The sequence below is a fragment of the Physeter macrocephalus genome, chromosome 11 (genome assembly GCF_002837175.3).
Source record: "Physeter macrocephalus isolate SW-GA chromosome 11, ASM283717v5, whole genome shotgun sequence".
NCBI lineage: Eukaryota > Metazoa > Chordata > Mammalia > Artiodactyla > Physeteridae > Physeter > Physeter macrocephalus.
Window position 1 is genome coordinate 157,561,433 of NC_041224.1, and position 20,668 is coordinate 157,582,100.

A 20,668-nucleotide genomic window follows, 5' to 3' on the forward strand; every position below is an offset into this window, starting at 1 on the left:
GCCACTGAGCAATAGAAAGGAAGGAACTATTTATACCTGCAACAAGGTAGATAGATCTCCTTGGAATTATACTGAGTGAAAGAAGTCAACCCCAAAGGTTGCATACTGTATGATTTCACTTATGGGACTTTCTTCAAATGACAAAATAATAGAGATGGAGAAGAGATTAAAAACCTGGTGGCAACCTGGTGGTTGCCAGGAGAAGAGGGCAGTAAGTATGTGCTGCTATAAATGGTCATGGGGAAATACTTGAAGTGATGGAAATGTTCTATATCTTGACTGCGTCATTATTGTCAATATCCTTGCAATATTGTGCAGTTACTTTTATGAGATGTTACTCGTGGTAGAAACTGGGTAAAGGCTATATAAAGCATATATGAGATTTCTCTGTGTCATTTCTTAACACAGAGATATGCAATTACTTCCAAAATTAAAAATTTAATTTAAAAAAGCACAGTTCAGAACAACACTAGTTGTTACGTTTATAACCATTCATGAAAATGTTTCCTTAATCTTGATTAGGTGATGGTTGCACGGTTGTATAGGTTTGTCAATCTTATCAAACTGTGTACTTAGTATCTGGGCATTTATTGTACCTGAATTATATCTCAATAAAAAAGAAATGCAGGGACTTCCCTGGCTGCGCAGTTGACACGGGTTTGAGCCCTGGTCCGGGAAGATCTCACATGTCGTGGAGCAGCTAAGCCCATGCACCACAACTACTGAGCCTGAGATCTAGAGCCCGCGAGCCACAACTGCTGAGCCCACATGCCACAACTACTGAAACCCGTGCGCCTAGAGCCCGTGCTCTGCAACAAGAGAAGCCACCGCAGTGAGAAGCCCCTGCTCACTGCAACTAGAGAAAGCCCACATGCAGCAACGAAGATGCAATGCAGCCAAAAAAAAAAAAAAAAAAATTGCTTGCAGTCATCCTTGTGGGGTGAATGCAGTCATCTGGGGCTGCGAGTGGGTAGGATAAACTTAGAAGGGGGCATGGTTTCACTGATGAATTTGAACATATGAAGCCTCTCTTTATTAAAAATGAAATATTTAGAAGAGTGGTTCTCAAACTTTGCATAAAAATAACCCATTATATTTCCTATTAAAATGCAGATTCCTGAGTCCTACCCCCAGCTTTGATGATTCAGTGGGCCAAGGGGTGGACTTCAGAAATCTGCATTTTTTTTTTTTTAACTTTGCTACATCGTTATCATTATTATTATTTTTTTGGAGTATAGTTGATTTACAGTGTTTCAGGTGTATAGCAAAGTGATTCAGTTATACATATATATTGTTTTTCAGATTCTTTTCCATTATAGGTTATTATAAGATATTGAATATAGTTCCCTATGCTTTACAGTAGGTCCTTGTTGTTTATCTATTTTATATATAGTAGCGTGTATCTGTTAATCTCAAATTCCCAATTTATCCCTTCCCCCACTTTCCCCTTTGGTAATCATAAGCTTGCTTTCTATGTCTGTGAGTCTAGCAGAAATTTACATTTTTGAAATGGCACCCAGATTGATATTTTGTTTTTTAAGAGTTCCTCTGACCACACTTTAGAAATGCTGGCTAGGAGAAGAACACTGCAAAGGGAAAAACAATGGGATTATAAAAAGAACTGGGTCCAGAAAAGTCAAGAAATGAGAGAAAAAGAAACAGAACAGGTAGGAATATAGAAAGCACAGAAGATGGTAAAATTAAATCCAAATACGTAAGTGATTATGTTAAATGCAAACAAAATCAACTATATGCTATTTAGAGAAACAGTATAAAGTGTAAGTTGAAAGTAAAAGAATAGAAAAATATGTCCCTGTGGATACTTAAAAAAAATCTGTGACTATATTATGAGGCGTGAGTCAAAATAGACTTTAAAGAAAATGCAGACAAGGCTGTTTGGAGCAATTGTTTCCATACAAAGGGGAAACAGAGGCACCGAGCAGGGAGGGGATGGTCACAGACTGAGTCCAGGGCAGAAGCAAACAGGGTGATGACCTAAATTTTCCTGCTGCATTTGTGCCGGGTTTGCAGCTGCAGGTGGCTTGATGGTGGTGCTTCTGGGTGGGACTTCTCCACTGGCAGCTGCAGCTGTGGTCAAGGACTTTAGTCTGATATAGAATTCCTAGGAATTGAAGGGGAATCTGCCCACTGGCTACAGTGGCCCCAAAGACTGTCTGTGCAGCCACCTGGCACGCTGAGCAGTACAAGCAGGGTGGGGAAAGGGAGCCGGGAGCCCACTTGGTCCCACTGAATGGGAGTGTGAGTTCGGTTAAACAGAGCAAATCAGCAGGTGGACCTTGAGCCCCTAACCAGAAAGCAGCCTGGAGGACTGTGAGTGGACAAAGTAGAAACAGCCATGGTGTTCGCCCTCAAGGAGCTTACAGTCTAGAAAAGGGGCTGTCTATTCTAATCGAAATAAATATTTTGAAAATCAATCAGACGTGGAGGGCTTACCTGGCTGCTCTGACGAGCTGCCATCTTGGCTGTGGTTACTTCTGACCTGGGCACAGGGGGCTAATGACGCCTGTGTGTGCTTAGTGGTACAATCATAGTTTCCGTAAGAGTGGTTAACATGCACTCGCTTCTCTTATCTAAAACAGCATCCTTCATCACATATGCGTCATCCTTCCTCTTACCCACTTTGATTTTCTTCTCAGCACTGAATACCTGCTGCTGTTCTACTACATGTCTGTTTGTTCGTGATCTGTCATCCCCTCTATACTGTAAGAACTTTGTGTTCTTGGCTCTCTCCCTAGTGCCTAGAACAGTGCCTGGTACTATTAAAGGAAGAATGACTTTGACAGTTGACTTATGCTGGGTACTGTGCTAAGCATTTCATATACACGATCTCATTTTATCCCAACAGCTTTTGAGGTAGGTATCATCCTGTTTTACAAATGAGGAAACACAGGTGCAATGAGATTGAGGAAATGACCGAAGATCATACAGTCTAAGTGGCAGAGCCTGGATTTGAATTTGACTACCTATGAAACTCTTAACTGCTCCTCTTCCTCTGCTTTTCTTCTTCAGGGTCTGGGGACATGGCCCGGAGGGCTCTCAAGCTTGCTTCGTGGACCAGCATGGCTCTTGCCGCCTCTGGCTTCTACCTCTACAGGAACAAGTACTTGGACCTCAACGACTTTGGCGCTGTCAGGGTGGGCAGAGCAGTTGCCACGGTAGGTTCTTCTCCTTTTGGGAGGGGAAGAGGAACTGCAGTATTACTTGCAGGTGTTCATACATGTAGCAGATGTACCTGCCAGTCACACATATGTGGAGATTCACATGTACCTTTACATGTGTAAAGCTCCCACTACACAGTTGCACAGGCATGGGTGTGCATCCCTGTGTACCTATATCCCTGTTCAGGCACCCTCTGGCATCCTGAAGTTAAACAGAGTGGTATTGCATGGGGTCCCTGTTCTGAAACCTTTACCTTTACAGAACCTCCTTATCTTATTTTAGTGACAGACTCAGGAGGCGGTGCTCTCAGGAAACACACGGAAAGAGAGCTTTGCAGCTTTGATTAAATTCTACCAGAAAACTTGGTCTGCCTCCAGTGAGCTCGTGAATGGTTCGTGATGCAGGGCTCATGCTCAGAGTATCTGTGCCTTGAAGAGCTTTGCAGATCCCCTCGAAGCTCCAAACTAACAGAATCTGAATTGAATATTTGACTGTTAGAGGTTTTCTCCGGTGGTTCAGGAACATCGTTCTGGTGTGATCACATCCTCTTTAACTCTGCTGAAAGTGGCTGTTCCAGACACCCCTACATAATTGCTCCATTGGTGGGTAGAGTGCCATATGCGTCATGCTTTCTTTCCTCCTTTGTCTGCCGCAGGATGAGCTCATGCTTTCTTCCCCTTGGTGTAGATATACTCTGATGCACAGTCTGTCTGGGCTGTTGTCTAATCATTTCCTTAATACTCAGTGTTGTCCCGTCTTCTTTCTAGCCTGACTCAGATGTGGTGCCTGCTTCTTAACATAAACTGGGTCATAGACTCAAGATTAGCAAATATATAAACAGGCCATGGAATATGTAGTGATTCCTAAGTGTTTGCTGAATGCCTTTTTTGGGCCCAGCATTGTCTTATATGCCTTAGGGGTAGAAACAAACTGTCCCACACAGGTGTAGCTTTTTTTTTTTTTTTTAACTCTTATTTATTTATTTATTTATTTTTGGCTGTGTTGGGTCTTCGTTTCTGTGTGAGGGCTTTCTCCAGTTGCAGCGAGAGGGGGCCACTCTTCATCACGGTGCGCGGGCCTCTCACTCTCGTGGCCTCTCTTGTTGCGGAGTACAGGCTCCAGACGCGCAGGCTCAGTAGTTGTGGCTCACGTGGCTAGTTGCTCCGCGGCATGTGGTATCTTCCCAGACCAGGGCTCGAACCTGTGTCCCCTGCACTAGCAGGCAGATTCCCAACCACTGCGCCACCAGGGAAGCCCCTACAGGTGCAGCTTTGAAGGAGCTTCTGGCTGAGGAGTGTTCGCATGAATGGGTCAAAAAAACAATCTAGGGCTTCCCTGGTGGCACAGTGGTTAAGAATCCGCCTACCAATGCAGGGGAACATGGGTTCGAGCCCTGGTCTGGGAAGATCCCACATGCCGCGGAGCAACTAAGCCTGTGCGCCACAACTACTGAGCCTGTGCTCTAGGGCCTGCAAGCCACAACTACCAAGCCTGCGTGCCACAACTACTGTAGCCCGCATGCCTAGAGCCTGTGCTCCACAACAAGAGAAGCCACCACGAGAAGCCCGCGCACCGCAATGAAGGGTAGCCCCCATTCACCGCAGCTAGAGAAAGCCCGCGTGCAGCAACGAAGACCCAACGCAGCCAAAAATCAATCAATAAATTGAAAAACAAAACAAAACAATCTAAAGCCATGTATTGTGTCAAGTTGTGTGACTCAGGTGACAGCTGCTGTGGGACCTCAGACGCAGGAGTGAGTCCTGTGGGCTGGGGTCGCGATGAGTGCCTTAGGGGAAGCAGGGTTGGATGGAACCTTAGGGATTTGAATAGTTGGAGAAGAGGGAGGAAGGTATAAATCAGTGCTTTATAAACTAGCCACTAGGCTGTGTATTCTTTAAAGGCCAGGGCTCTGGTCTATTTTTTGGGGGGTGATGTTTAAAAATTTTTCTTTATTGACATATGGTTGCTGTACAATATTATATAAGTTGCAGGTGTACAATATTGTGATTCACAAGTTTTAAAGCTTATGCTCCATTTATAGTTATTTTAAAATATTGGCTCTATTCCCCATGTTGTACAATATATCCTTGTAGCTTATTTTATATATAATAGTTTGTATGCATCTCTTAATCTCCTACCCCAATTCTGCCCCTTCCCACTTCCGTCTCCCCACTGGTAATCACGAGTTTGTTCTCTGTATCTGTGAGTCTGCTTCTTTTTTGTTATATTCATTAATCTATTGTATTTTTTAGATTCCACATGTAAGCGATAGCATTCAGTGTTTGTCTTTCTCTGACTGACTTATCTCATTGACCGTAATTCAGGGCTCTGGTCTTGATTAGCCTTGTGCACCACTCAGGCCAGGTCTTGCTAGTGGTTGGTATTCAGCAAGTATATGTGGAATGGAATAAAGATTTGGGAGTATAGACAAAGGAATGGACTCCTCTCAATACCAGCCTTGTAATCCCCTTAATTTCTACGGGCCTCAGTTGCTCAGTTCTAAAAGGGAAGGTTTGGGTTCAGCAACCCTTAAGGCTCCTGTCTTCCTGAAGGTACCTGGGAGCCTGTCATTTCCTGGTTCACCAAGCATAAGGGAACCTCTCTTGGAGTTTTTGCAAAGGGACCCAGAATTAAAACTTATGCTATTAGAGCAAACATAAATATGAAATGGTGTTTATTTGTGATAAAGAGGGGTGGGATAAGTTTATCCAACAGCATTCATCCAACCTGTGTGCCTGGCACTGTGAAAGGTGCAGGGGATACGATGATGAACAGGAAGGACATGCCCCTGAGCTTATAGAGCTTAATTTCTAGTGAAGTGGAAACCATCCATATACAAGGAAACAAATGAGCAAGGTAATTTTGGACGGAGGTTTGTGATGATAAATAATTGGGAGTTCCTGGTGGGTGGGGGTAACTTTAGATTGAGGGTCTCTGCAGGGGTAACATTTGTGCAGAGCCTTGAATGACAGGAAGAAGCCAGCCAGATCGAAGTCTGGGGGCAGGGCCTCTTAGAGGTTGGACTGCTTCTCTAGACATACCACCTGTGTCAGGGGGCTGCAGCTGCAGGCCTTGGACAGAGGAGTAATATTTGATGTCTGGTGCTAAGCCTTCCTCTTCCTTGGTTCACAGACAGCTGTCATCAGTTACGACTATCTTACCTCCTTGAGGAGTGTCCCCTATGGCTCAGAGGAATACTTGCAGCTTCGATCCAAGGTAAGGGACCTGTGGGACCCATCTGAGCTAGGCCAGGCCTGGATAAGTCCTGAAGTGACTGCAAAGCCAGCAAGCTTCCTGAGTGCAGCTGGAGGTGGGCGGGGTCAGTGTAGGAACTGAGGCTGGGGGCTTGGGAGGAAGGAGGGGACGGTTTTAGTGCCCATGGGCTGGGCTGCCAAGCTGCCATCAAGCTGGACCCCCAGTACTGAGGTTATAAATCTATAACCTCAGTACTGAGGTTATAAATCTATAAGGTGCTGCTGGGGAGGCTGGTGTGTGTGTTTGGGGAGGGCACGTGTCTGGGATGACTCAGGAGAGATGAAGGCTCTGTCCGTGAGATAACTCAGCTGGCTTCCAAACCGCCTTGTCAGGCAAAACCCAATTGAGAGAGGTTAATTGCTTTCGTGTCCTCTGAAGGCTACACCAGGTCCTGTTGTAGGTCTCTGAGTGGAGCTGTCGACCACACACTCTATTCTCATTTGGAACAGGATAGTTGATTTTGGTGCTGTGTCTACATGTCCCAGAGAGTTGGGGGATTAAGCAAGAGGGCACTTGTGTGGGATGTAAGTTGAGTTTGAGGTCAAGTGTAGATAACTTTGGTTCTCCCAGAGGGTGGTTTGTGATAGATCTGTGTATCTTTACTCAGCTTGGAAGGCCCTTTGCCCCTTAGAAAATTCCTAGTCATCCTTCAGGACTCAGCTCAAATACCTTTCCTCTGTGACACTTTCCTCCTCAGTCATCCTAGGTGGCTGGAATAATTAATTATTAAATTTTTATTTAAACTTTTCATTATGGAAATTTCAACCATCCATAAGGGTAGAGTAGTATGAGCCCCCTATGGAACTGTCATCCAGCTTCAGAAATTATCAACCTTTTGCCAGTCTTGTTTCATCTACTCTCCCCTTTATTTATTCATTCTTTCATTTACTTCTTTATTCATTTATTTATTTATTATTATTTTTTGCTGAAATATTTAAAAACAAATCTCTGGCATCATATTATTTCATTTGTAAATACTTCAGAATGTATCTCTAGCAGATAAGGACCTTAAAAAAACCTTAACTACAGTACCATGGTCATACCTAACAAAATTGATAATAATTCCTTAATAACCTCTAATAGCTAGTCCATATTCAAATCTTCCTTTTTGGGACTTCCCTGGTGGCGCAGTGGTTAAGAATCTGCCTGCCAATGCAGGGGACGCGGGTTTGAGCCCTGGTCCAGGAAGATCCCACATGCCGCGGAGCAACTAAGCCCGTGTGCCACAACTACTGAGCCTGTGCTCTAGAGCCCGTGAGCCACAACTACTGAGCTCGCATGCCACAACTGCTGAAGCCCGTGTGCCTAGAGCTCGTGCTCCGCAACAAGAGAAGCCCGTGCACTGCAAGGAAGAGTAGCCCCCGCTCGCCGCAACTAGAGAAAGCCCACGCGCAGCAACGAAGACCCAACGCAGCCAACAATAAATAAATAAATAAATAAATTTATTTAAAAAAAATCTTCCACGTTGTCCCCCAGATTTCTTTCTTTCTTTCTTTCTTTTTTTTTTTTTTTTTTTTGCGGTACGCGGGCCTCTCACTGTTGTGGCCTCTCCTGCTGTGGGGCACAGGCTCTGGACGCGCAGGCTCAGTGGCCATGGCTCACGGGCCTAGCCGCTCCGCGGCATGTGGGATCTTCCTGGACTGGGGCACGAACCCGTGTCCCCTGAATCGGCAGGCGGACTCTCAACCACTGCGCCACCACGGAAGCCCCTGAAAATTTCTTTTTTAAGTTGATTCAAATCTGGATCCAAACAAGGTTCATATATTATGTTTGGCTGATGTTTCCTAAATCTTTTAAAGTCTATAATATTTCCCCTCCCTCCTTTTTTGGGGGGAGCTATTTGCTTGTTGAAGAAACCAGATCATTTATCCTGTGGAATTTCCTACATTCAGCATTTGGCTGATTGCATCCTCACAGTGTCATTTAATGAGAAGTAAATTCAACGGTATACAATTCAAAATATATAATATTTGAACATAAAAAATGACCCTCCTATCCCTGTTTCTCAGGTACCCAATTTTTCTGCCTGGAGGTGATCATTATTTCCTGTATATCTTTCCAGAGAGATCTTCCTATTTGGATTTACCCACTCTATGTTCTTTATTCCTGTCATAGATGATAGTTGGTTATGTGTCTTTCTCTCTCTTTAGACCATAAATTCTTTTACATCAGGGATGGGTCTTTCTTTCTTACATCTCCTATCTCTAGCAGTGATGCCTGGGACTGAGTTGAGTTAATGTCTGTCTCAATGCCAGGCTGTACCCTGCTAGCTCCCTGCCTTGGGAGAGGCCCCAGAAAGAGAGTAAGGTTTGTAGTCAGAAGACCTGAGTTTGTGCCTTGGCTTTGAGAAGGTCATTGAAATTTTTGGAGTCTGTGGACTACAGATAGTTATACCACTTACTGAGGATTATATGGATAGTATCTGAGACAGTGGGTTATGAATGTAAATGTAAAGCAGGTATCAAAAATAAGTCAGACGTCTACTAGAAGGTATGCTCCATGAGGAAAGAGACTTGGTCTGTGTTGTGTATCTTCACTTCTGCAGCACCTACTACAGTACCCAGGACACAGTAGCTCCTAAATAAAGGTTTGTTGAACGAATGAATGAATGAAATGTTAGTTTGTATTGGAAGATCTCAAAGTCCTTGTCTCTGAGACCTAATGCCCCCTGCTTTTCCCTACCCCCTTTTCTCCATCTAACCAATGCTATGGGCCTTGGAACTCACCAGAGCCACATTTTGCAGAGAGGTCCAGGCCAGGGCACAGGGGCAAGCCCTCTGCCTTGGGGAATCTGCAGAGCAGACAGGGGGATGGATGTCGTGAAGACAGTTGCCCTTCATGTGTAAGTCATCTGGAAAGCAGTGGTGCTGCAGGTCCTGGAGAAGCTTGGGGGAATGCAGTTAGGAAAGTACAGTCTGGCAGTTGACAAGAGAGCAGCAGCGCGTGGTGACTGGCACCAGATAACAGGGTGCAGGCTGGTCCCTGGGAGTTATGCCTGGGAAGGGAGAGCCAGCCGGCACTAAAGAGCACAAGTAAATACCGCAGAAGTGTTTTCTTGCATTGGAGCACTTATCTGTTCTGGTCTGTGAGACTGATAAAGAAGTGAGTGAAGGGTAAAACATAATTATCTCACCTGTTAAGCCAGTGTCCCCAGGTCCCGGAGTGTGGCAGAGCCAGGAGCTTGGCAGGCAGTGACTTCGAGAAGCACTTTCAAGGTTGGTGCTCAGCTGGCTGGGATCGCAGTGACTCAGCTCTGCTTCGAGACGGGGTGGGAGCCAGCGTGAAGGTGTGTTTTCTAGGGGCATAGTGGCACTTTGCTAGGCAGTGAGGGCGTGGGATGGGACCCAGGTGCTTTGGAGAACGAGACTCCTGGTGCCCAGGATGCTTATAAACAGAAAGGACGGATGTGAACTTGCCTGTGCCTGAAGCAGAAAGAAGTCACTGCTGGTACAGATGTCCAGACGATGGGCTGGAGGAGGCAGGACTGAGTTGATTCTGACCAAGGAGTCGGGGTGTAGTGGACATATGTTAATTTTGCAGCACAGGACCCATTCTTGTTTTAGGGAGCAGCATCTAAACTTTCCTTTGGGGAACCACTCCTATCTCATATACATGCCTTGAGGTTTGAGTGTAGCTCACCCCACCCTCAGGGTGGGCATGTGACTTTGGCTCTCAGTGTAGTCCATTCCTCTGGCCCTAGTGATTGATTCAGGGATGAGTATCTAAGCCAGTGCTGGTCAGTGAACTTAAATCAGCTTCAGGACTTTTGGGGGTGTCCCCCCTGTGACACTGTCTTTTCTGCTGGATTAGCTGAGAGTATCAGATGTTGGCTTAGAGCTGCTGGCAGCCATCTTGCCACCACGAGGGGAGAGCCCATCTGTGAATGGAGCCAGTATTGTGGAGAGATATATTTGAGTCCTAAGCTAGACTACCTCTGGACTTTTCAATTATTTTCAATTTATTTTCAATTTCAAATTTTCAATTTGAAATTATTTTCAATTTATTTATTTAGGAAATTCTCTTTTTGTTTAAGATGTTTTGAGTTCAGTTTTCTGTTCCTTGCAGCCAAATGAGTTCTGATAAACTCTTGGGGAAGCATAATTAGTGTTTTGATAGGTCACAGAAGGACCAGTAACTCAAGGAAAGAAATGAAATTCAGAAATTCCAAGGCCCATGGAGGATGAGGAGATAGAATGATGGTGCTGGGTAGAATTTGAGCCATTTTGGACCTAGAGCTCCTGGTCTGTCACCAACACCTCTCCTTCTCTAACTGTAAAGTGGGTCTTTGCCCCAGCTAAGTTTGTAAGAACAGAGATGAGAAGCTTTACTTAATTAAATACTGTGGATTATTTAACCAGCCAGAGAGGAGATCTAGAAGCACAGTTTGCCTTGATGGCTCCTTATCATTTTAATGAACAAGTTAATTATTTTCTATTTTCCTTATTTTTACATTTATTAATTGGAATTATTCTACAAGAAATAGCTGTCCCTTCTCAATCGGTTGTTTATTTTTATCAGTATCAACTCATGGATATTTATTTTATTCTATTGGTTAGAGTACAAAACAATCATTATTTCTTTTTATCACTCAAATTGTTCAGACTTTGGCCATTGGGAGCTTTTTCAGGTTGTCTCCTGTGTTCTTTTGATACGCCCCATCATTTTTTCAGCACTATCTTAACTTTCTGGTACCACAAGTTGCCCCAGGCTCATCTCGTATTTTCATTGCCCGATCCCTGGAATCAGTCACTTCTCCAAGGAGCCCTGATTCCTTTTATTGGAGAATGGTATTCAGAAACCAAGATGTGGATGCATGTTGCTACTGGGGTGCTGTTGTTTCTAGGCTCTTCCAGGAGACATAGCTAGGAAATATATGGATGTATACTTACTCATGCATAAATACATCTGTCTATTAAAAAACCATGAGTTCATGCTGATACCTCTAATTTCAATCTAAACTCACAGGGTTCATTATAGCCTTCTCCCTTTCCTTATATGTAACTTATTTCTCCGACAGTGAGAATGCCTATTATCTACAATATATTCACTTATTTGTTAAACCCTAGTATACCCCAAATTAGTTAACACCCCTAAGGCATACAAGAGCAGAGAGAGTGGCTCAAGATGAATGAATTAAGGGGGTATTTGAGCTGGGTTTGGAAAGATGCATAAGATTGAAACATGTAGCATTGGGGACAAGGTGATCTGGGCTGAGGTTGATGGGTAAAATTTTGGCGATTGTCTATAAGAAGCAGAGAGTAGTTCAGTGTTACTGGAGACTAGGTTATGAGTGAGTGAAGGGTTATACTGGCAAACAGAGTTAGAGGTAGGTTGCAGAGGGACTAAAGGCGCCCTCTGGTGGGAACCCTGAGGCTGTGATGCTGCCTGGGGTGGGCTTGGGAAACACAGAGGAAGAGAGAGACGGGCAATAGAGCCTTCTCCCTGGGATTCCTTTACTTATTTAACCGGTCAACCGAAGAGTTATTAATTCAACAAATATTTGGACTTTGCACTCCCCAGTGGAGGGGACTGTAGACCCTCCAAAGGAATCAGTAGATTGCTTTGGGAGTTTCAACTCTTAAGCTATTGAGCAACTGCTGGTTTTGAGGATAACCACACTCCCAGCTTAGTGAGGGTATGATAATTCAACAAGCATTTTAAAGCTCTTCTTGCTTTGCAAAGGGAACTGTAGCAGCGTCTGACTCTTTAGGAATATTCTCTGAAACCTGGGACTATTCTGGCCAAACCAGGACATGCGTTCACCATTCTTCCATCCACCTGTTATTTTAACCAACGTTAACTGAGCCTGCTGTGTGCCAGGTCCTGCGTCAGGCTCAGGCTCAGAGGATATAAAGGGAAATAAGACTCGATCTCTGCCCTCCAGCTGCTCACAGTCTAGTGGGGGGACCAGACGTGAAATCTCCAGTTGCAGAAAATCAATGTGTTTTCATTCTAGCTCTGGCCCCTGACAGCAGCTAACTCCTAGCCAGGAGGATCGGGGTGGGTGGGGTCGGCAGGAGCCCTGCGTGGGAGGGGCTGCTAACCCTGCCTGGTGGGTGGGGGTACATGCCTAGAAGGCCAGGAGTTGCCTTTTCTAATTGTGTTGCTGTTCCTTTTGCACGTTTGGTGTCTGTCAACCTGGTGTGGACGCTTTTCAGTGAGTTTTATTGCACTCTGTCCCTCAGATCCCCTTTTGCTGCTTTTGTTTGTCATCATGGAATATTTGCCTGAGAGTATTCTGCACAGAGGAGGAGGGAAATTGAATCCTTGCTGTCTTGGTGACTGGCTTTCTCAGAGTTTGTGATAATTTCTGCAGCAGCATGAGCTGCATTTAATTTGCTCTGGTTGGGTCATCTAAGGACCAGGCCTGTGGAGTAGGGAGACCAGAGTCTGCTACTGAATCTAGCACCTCCTTTTCAGTTTTCTGCATACCCAAATCTTTCTGAGTACTGCCTTGCAAACCTACACAACTTGCTGCGGTGGCCCTGACCCCAAAGTCTTTCTGATTCAGAGAGAGTTACATAGCAGGAGGCTCTTGGGCCTTGGTGTGGGCTGGGGAAAGCCTTGGTGGGGTCCACTCCCATTAGTGGGGACCCTGGGGGAAAATGTGGTGTGCCTTGAGCTTCCCCAGGAGATTGGGCCCACTGTGCGGTGGCTTCTCTGTAGTTCCCAGGCAGACCACACAAATGCCAAGCTGTCTTCCTGGTTGCTCTAGACTTCTCAGTGACCTATGGACCATGGCCAATAACAGTACCCACTTTGCCATGCCTGCATACCTTTTATATTTTTAAAAACATGTGAAATATATAAGACCTAAAAAAAGTATAAAAAATAATTTAGTGATCACCCTTACACGCCCTGCTCAATTTCAGAAAAGATACCTTTACCCATATAATTGTAGACCCCTAGGTATTTCTTCCCTGATTCCAGCCTTCCTCCTGCGGAACCAGTTGTCATTCCCCTGCACTTCTTTATACCCAACTATTTATGTATTGGTATGATATTTTTCGTTTTATTGACTCTTTTTCCTTTACTTGGTTTTGTTCTAAGCAAACGTATCTGTGAAATTGCAGGTTTGATAGACTAGCTTTCTTTTTTGGGGTCTAATGCATATGCAAGTAAGAGGTGTTCTGGGTACCACCCAAAATTGCCTCTTGTACCAGTTTTTTTTTTTTTTTTTTTTTTACACTGGTACCAGCTCACACTTAGAGAAACACAGGCTGCACCATCAGTAGCGGATGCTGGGCAGACTCTGGCTTGTGCCCTCCATTGCCTCGGTCTTGCCCCTGCTGGGTTTGGCTACTCTCTTTCTGGCTTTTCTCTTCCCTAGCTCACCCTGTTTATCTCCTGGGGCTGCTTCGGGCTTGAAGCTATGTGACGGGATGGTATTTGTTCTTGCTGCTCAGAAGTAGTGATCCCTTTCCAAAGGCCACAGCTGAGATAAAACAAAATCGGAAAAAAACAAAAACCCCAACAAAAGCAGCCCCTGGGTTTCCGGTGATGGGAGGCCATTGCCTGTGCTGGGCGTCTCTCATCCTGTTCAGCACGATTATCACCATTAGCCAGTTCCTCATTTGCAGTGTCTGCAGCTCCCTTGCCTACATGGGCTGCCTTGACACTCAGAGCTGGCTTTCTGCTGCTGCAGATCTGCTCTCCAACTGCCCCTGCCACCTGGTTCTGTGGAGTGGCCAGAGGAAGGCAGAGGGCCCTGCTCCCCAGAGATGGTGCTGTGTTGAGGGTTTAGCCTGCATGTAATGGGGCAGGAGCTGGAGAAACCCCAACTTCAGTCTGTCTTTGCTCATCTCATATCCCATCCCAGACTAACCACGGCTGGGCTTCTCACTGCTGATTGCTTTTTCCACTGAAAACCTCCCGGCAGTTTCCTTTCTTGTCCTGGACTGGGTGCTTTCACCATGACCAAGGTCTTTCTACCTCTGCAGGGAAATGGAATGAAGCTGCGTGATGGGGGATTCGGAGTAGGCAAAAGCTAGGACTTTCTTACCGCTGAGGTTCTTTAGTACTGGACTGGGTTACCAAGGAGAGATGTGAAATCTGTATCTGGAAGGGCAGCTTTCCAGAAACAGCAGAGACTCTGTTGTGGAGCTCACGGATGGTTTCTAACCTGTCAGATGGGGAGCCTTAAAAGTACAGATTCTTAGACTCTATGCTCTAAAATTTGTTTTCAGTGATTCTGGGGTGAGACCTGGAGAACCCATTTTTTAAAATGGGTTCCCCAGGTGGGCTTCTTTTTTTTTTTTCCCCAGGTGGGCTTCTGATGCTAAGAGCAAGTGTTTACATTGACTGAATACCACGGGACAGGCACTGTGCTGAGAGCTCTCTCTGTATTATCTCCTTTAACCTCACAGTGTCCTCGAGGTAGATGCTATCATTGTCATCCCTATTTTACAGATGGACAAACTGAAGCACAAACAGATTAAGTGACTTGTCCAAGGGCGTACAGCTAGTAAGCAGGTATATTAGTTTCCTGTGATTGTTGTGACAAATGGCCACAAGTTAGGTGGCCAATGACAACAGAAGTTTATTCTCTTAGAGTTTTAGAGGCCAGAACAATGAAAACAAAGTGCCGACAGGGCCACGCTCCTTCTGGAGGCTCTAGGGAAGAATCCTTCCTGCTGCTTCTGGTGGCTCCAGGCATTCCTTTTGGCTGCATCACTGCAATATCTGCCTCTGTCTTCTTTTCTTTTCTTCTGAGGACACTTGTCATTGGATTTAGGGCCTATCTGGGCAATCCAGGATGTTCTTATCTCAAGATTCTTAACGTAATTAAATCTATGAAGACCCTTTATTCCAATTAAGGTTACAATCATAGGTTCTAGGGGTAATAAGACATGGGCATATCTTTTGGGTGCCACCATTCAACCCACTATAGGGTCTTGGATTTAATCCCAGATAGGGTGGCCCCTGAGCCTGTGCCTATAACCACTCAACCTCAGGGCTCTGCCTCCTGGACTGGATGAGCTTCTAGGCTTCCTCTAGGCCAGCAGTCGAGGCATGGATTAACTTGCTGTATCAGGGAGTTGACAAACCAGTATTTTCCTCTACCTCTCTCCTATCGCCTCGACCCTCCACCATTTCTCCTGAAACCCTTTGGGCTGTTCATCTCAGACGCAGAAATTCTCGCATCTTGATGTGCTTGGGAGGTGAGGCCATAGGGGCTATGAGGCCACACTCATACTGGCTTGGGCGAGATGCATTTTTCTTGCCTCAGAGACCACGTCTCCAAAATGGGAATCGCTGGAATAGCAGGGGTAGATGGAAGGCCGTAACATAACTAATAAAGTTGATGGAAGGGATCTGCAGCTGTAAGGGTGATGGAGGCAGTCGTTAACAACGCTAATAATCTAATAGCCTATTCTTGATTTCCTGCTTCTCACTGTCTTGGCCCCAAGCAGCTATTTTCTACCAAATTAAAATCCACTCAGCTCCTTTCCTGTTCCTGAATAAAACTACCCTCAGAGCTCTTCCCTGTTACAGCAAGACTTTTTAATAGACTTTTCCTTGTAGAACCGTGAGACATATGTCCAATTAGCAGAATAACTTCACTTAAATATACAAATAAACTGTTGACAGATAATGGCAGGACATATGTGAAGCTAATTTAAGGCAGCATGGTTTGGGAACTGGGGCACTGCCCCCTCCCACCCCCAGTCTGTCTCCAGGCCTCTCCTTCCCTCCAGTTTCTTGCTTTTGGGATGGCTCTTCATGCCCCACACTCTATAGGATGAAGAAGGATGTCTCTGTGCTGTGCCCGGTCACAGCCCAGAGTACCTGGGCCACTCACCATTCATACAGTCAATTGTGCAGCAAATATTTTTGAGCACTTACTATGAGCCAGGTACTGTGCGAGGTGCTGGGTGTACAATGGTCTATTCTTGAGGGGATAGGAGATCATTAGCAATTGATGGCACTCACAAGAGTGTCTGGTCCAGGAGGGCAGAGACTCGATCTGTTTTTCTTGCTGCTGTATCCTTAGCACTTGGAACAGTGCTTGGCACACAGTGGGCTCATTGAATAGTTTTTAGTGACTCAATGGGGTAAGTAAACAAGATAATGTCAGCTCTTGCTGAGTTCCCTAAAAGAGATAAAACGTGGTCATGGGATAAAGAGTGACGGAAGCTGGGCTTTGGAAAAGCTCTCTTACCTGGGGTTTTTTAGTTGAAACTGAAAAGTGATGAAAGAACCAGCAAGTGAAGAGCTGGGAGAATACTGTTAGAGGAAGAGGCAGGGCGGGCTGTGTAATTTACAGGGCCCAGTGCAAAATGACAATGCAGGGCTGTGGATGGGTGGGAAGTCAATCTCCCCTTCTTGTGGCCCTGCTGCCCCAACCCTCAGTGGATGGGAAGCTCCCAAGGGATTGCAGCCTCTGTGCTGGGATGTGCTCAGGTTCTGGATTGGGCATGCGTGAGTCACCTGCTGAGTCACCTGCTGAACTTGTCGTGGTGAGGCTAGACCCCGATCCTTCCTATACCTGTACCCAGGCCCCCAGTAGGGACGAAGGGCAATGGAAGAATGTAGACCTCTCCCACCAACATGACCTGTTTGCCATGCTGGGTGGAGAGCAGCTGTAATTGTGGGGAGGAGGTGGGGAGGCTGGATGGAGCCAGGGTACTGGGCTTGTGTGAGGAATGGGCAGCTGAGAACCCACCGGGGAGGTGGGACTGTGTGTGCACTGAGTCCCCCAGTGCATGCTCCATTGTCCCATTCGGCTTCACTTGCAAAACACAAATTCGAAGATAAAATTAAGAATTTCAAGACAGCTACTCTGTATTAGTTTCCTATTGCTGCTGTAACAAACTACTATAAACTTAGTGGCTGGACTTCCCTGGTGGTGCAGTGGTTAAGAATCCGCCTGCTAATGCAGGGGACAAGGGTTCGATCCCTAGCCCGGGAAGATCCCACATGCTGCAGAGCAACCAGGCCTGTGCGCCACAACTACTGAGCCCACGTGCTACAACTACTGAAGACCGCGTGCCCTAGAGCCTGTGCTCCACAACAGGAGAAGCCACCGCAATGAGAAACCCACGCACCGCAATGAAGATCGAGGCATGGATTAACTTGCTGTATCAGGGAGTTGACAAACCAGTATTTTCCTCTACCTCTCTCCTATCGCCTCGACCCTCCACCATTTCTCCTGAAACCCTTTGGGCTGTTCATCTCAGACGCAGAAATTCTCGCATCTTGATGTGCTTGGGAGGTGAGGCCATAGGGGCTATGAGGCCACACTCATACTGGCTTGGGCGAGATGCATTTTTCTTGCCTCAGTGACCACGTCTCCAAAATGGGAATCGCTGGAATAGCAGGGGTAGATGGAAGGCCGTAACATAACTAATAAAGTTGATGGAAGGGATCTGCAGCTGTAAGGGTGATGGAGGCAGTCGTTAACAACGCTAATAATCTAATAGCCTATTCTTGATTTCCTGCTTCTCACTGTCTTGGCCCCAAGCAGCTATTTTCTACCAAATTAAAATCCACTCAGCTCCTTTCCTGTTCCTGAATAAAACTACCCTCAGAGCTCTTCCCTGTTACAGCAAGACTTTTTAATAGACTTTTCCTTGTAGAACCGTGAGACATATGTCCAATTAGCAGAATAACTTCACTTAAATATACAAATAAACTGTTGACAGATAATGGCAGGACATATGTGAAGCTAATTTAAGGCAGCATGGTTTGGGAACTGGGGCACTGCCCCCTCCCACCCCCAGTCTGTCTCCAGGCCTCTCCTTCCCTCCAGTTTCTTGCTTTTGGGATGGCTCTTCATGCCCCACACTCTATAGGATGAAGAAGGATGTCTCTGTGCTGTGCCCGGTCACAGCCCAGAGTACCTGGGCCACTCACCATTCATACAGTCAATTGTGCAGCAAATATTTTTGAGCACTTACTATGAGCCAGGTACTGTGCGAGGTGCTGGGTGTACAATGGTCTATTCTTGAGGGGATAGGAGATCATTAGCAATTGATGGCACTCACAAGAGTGTCTGGTCCAGGAGGGCAGAGACTCGATCTGTTTTTCTTGCTGCTGTATCCTTAGCACTTGGAACAGTGCTTGGCACACAGTGGGCTCATTGAATAGTTTTTAGTGACTCAATGGGGTAAGTAAACAAGATAATGTCAGCTCTTGCTGAGTTCCCTAAAAGAGATAAAACGTGGTCATGGGATAAAGAGTGACGGAAGCTGGGCTTTGGAAAAGCTCTCTTACCTGGGGTTTTTTAGTTGAAACTGAAAAGTGATGAAAGAACCAGCAAGTGAAGAGCTGGGAGAATACTGTTAGAGGAAGAGGCAGGGCGGGCTGTGTAATTTACAGGGCCCAGTGCAAAATGACAATGCAGGGCTGTGGATGGGTGGGAAGTCAATCTCCCCTTCTTGTGGCCCTGCTGCCCCAACCCTCAGTGGATGGGAAGCTCCCAAGGGATTGCAGCCTCTGTGCTGGGATGTGCTCAGGTTCTGGATTGGGCATGCGTGAGTCACCTGCTGAGTCACCTGCTGAACTTGTCGTGGTGAGGCTAGACCCCGATCCTTCCTATACCTGTACCCAGGCCCCCAGTAGGGACGAAGGGCAATGGAAGAATGTAGACCTCTCCCACCAACATGACCTGTTTGCCATGCTGGGTGGAGAGCAGCTGTAATTGTGGGGAGGAGGTGGGGAGGCTGGATGGAGCCAGGGTACTGGGCTTGTGTGAGGAATGGGCAGCTGAGAACCCACCGGGGAGGTGGGACTGTGTGTGCACTGAGTCCCCCAGTGCATGCTCCATTGTCCCATTCGGCTTCACTTGCAAAACACAAATTCGAAGATAAAATTAAGAATTTCAAGACAGCTACTCTGTATTAGTTTCCTATTGCTGCTGTAACAAACTACTATAAACTTAGTGGCTGGACTTCCCTGGTGGTGCAGTGGTTAAGAATCCGCCTGCTAATGCAGGGGACAAGGGTTCGATCCCTAGCCCGGGAAGATCCCACATGCTGCAGAGCAACCAAGCCTGTGCGCCACAACTACTGAGCCCACGTGCTACAACTACTGAAGACCACGTGCCCTAGAGCCTGTGCTCCACAACAGGAGAAGCCACCGCAATGAGAAACCCACGCACCGCAATGAAGAGTAGCCCCTGCTCGCCGCAACTAGGGAAAGCCCGCGTACAGCAACGAGGACCCAACGCAGCCAAAAAAAAACCCCACAAAACTTAGTGGCTTATAACAATATAAATTTATTCTTTTACAGCTCTGGAGGTCAGAAGTCTAAAATGGTTCTCACTGAACTAAAATGAACGTGTCAACAGGGCTTTATTCCTTCTGGGGGCTCTAGGGGAGAATTCATTTCCTTGTCTTTTCTAGCTTTTATTGGCCACCTGCATTCCTTGGCTCAAAGCACCTTTTCTCCATCTTCAGAGCCAACAATGTCTGGCAAGGTCCTCATGCTGCTACCTCTCTGGTTCTCTTCTTGTGCCCCCCTATTCCATTTAAAAGAACCATTGTGATTACACTGGACCCACCTGGATAACCTGAGCTAATCTGTCTCAAGGTCAGCTCATCAGCAACCTCAATTTCTTCTGCAACCATAATTCTCCTTTGCCATGTAAGGTAACATATTCACAGGTTCCAGTGATTAGGGTCGTGGACATCTTTGTTAGGGGGGTATTATTCTGTCTTCCGCATTAAACCACAAGTGTGGAGACTTTTTGAGTGCAGGGTGCAGTCTGACTGCACTGGTCACATGTCCATGAAGCTGGCCCTGGGAAGAGGAGGCTACAAGCCTAAAAGTCCCGAGATGGGAACAAGCACAGCTTGTTCAAGGACCTGAAAGGAGGCTGACATGATGGACTAGAGTGGATGACAGGGCATGTGGTACAAAATGAATCAAGAGAGGCTGGCGTGGGTCGAGCACACAGGGCCTCCTAGGCCACAGTGAAAGATTAGGAACAGCAGGTAGGGATCTGCCTTAAATCTGAAAAAAACAAGCAAACAAACAAAAAACAACCCCCCCTGAAAAAACCCAACTCCATATAAAAAATTTCAAATATAATTAAAAAGTAGAGAGAATAATATGGTGAACCCTATACCTGGCACCTAGATCTAAAATATGTTGCCATAATTCTTTCATTTATTTATTTATATTTTTTGCTGAAGAATTTTAAATTATAGAAATTATGGCATTTCAACTGTAATTTCAACATGCATCTCTAACAACTGACATTTTTATAAATATTGACGTCATTATCACA

At 45.9% G+C, this 20,668-nt stretch overlaps 1 protein-coding gene across 6 annotated transcripts in view; it reads left to right on the forward strand.

The window, feature by feature from the left end:
• The window catches only part of ADCK1 (aarF domain containing kinase 1), a 115,185-nt gene that overhangs the window by 9,572 nt on the left and 84,945 nt on the right, over positions 1–20,668 (forward strand). For all 6 annotated transcript variants that reach the window (XM_028496234.2, XM_055088653.1, XM_055088654.1 and 3 more), the window contains exons 2-3: positions 3,031–3,176; positions 6,313–6,396. In XM_028496234.2, coding sequence (XP_028352035.1) covers positions 3,042–3,176; positions 6,313–6,396 — 219 coding nt within the window. In that variant the 5' untranslated portion in view covers positions 3,031–3,041. The remainder of the gene's footprint in view (positions 1–3,030; positions 3,177–6,312; positions 6,397–20,668) is intronic.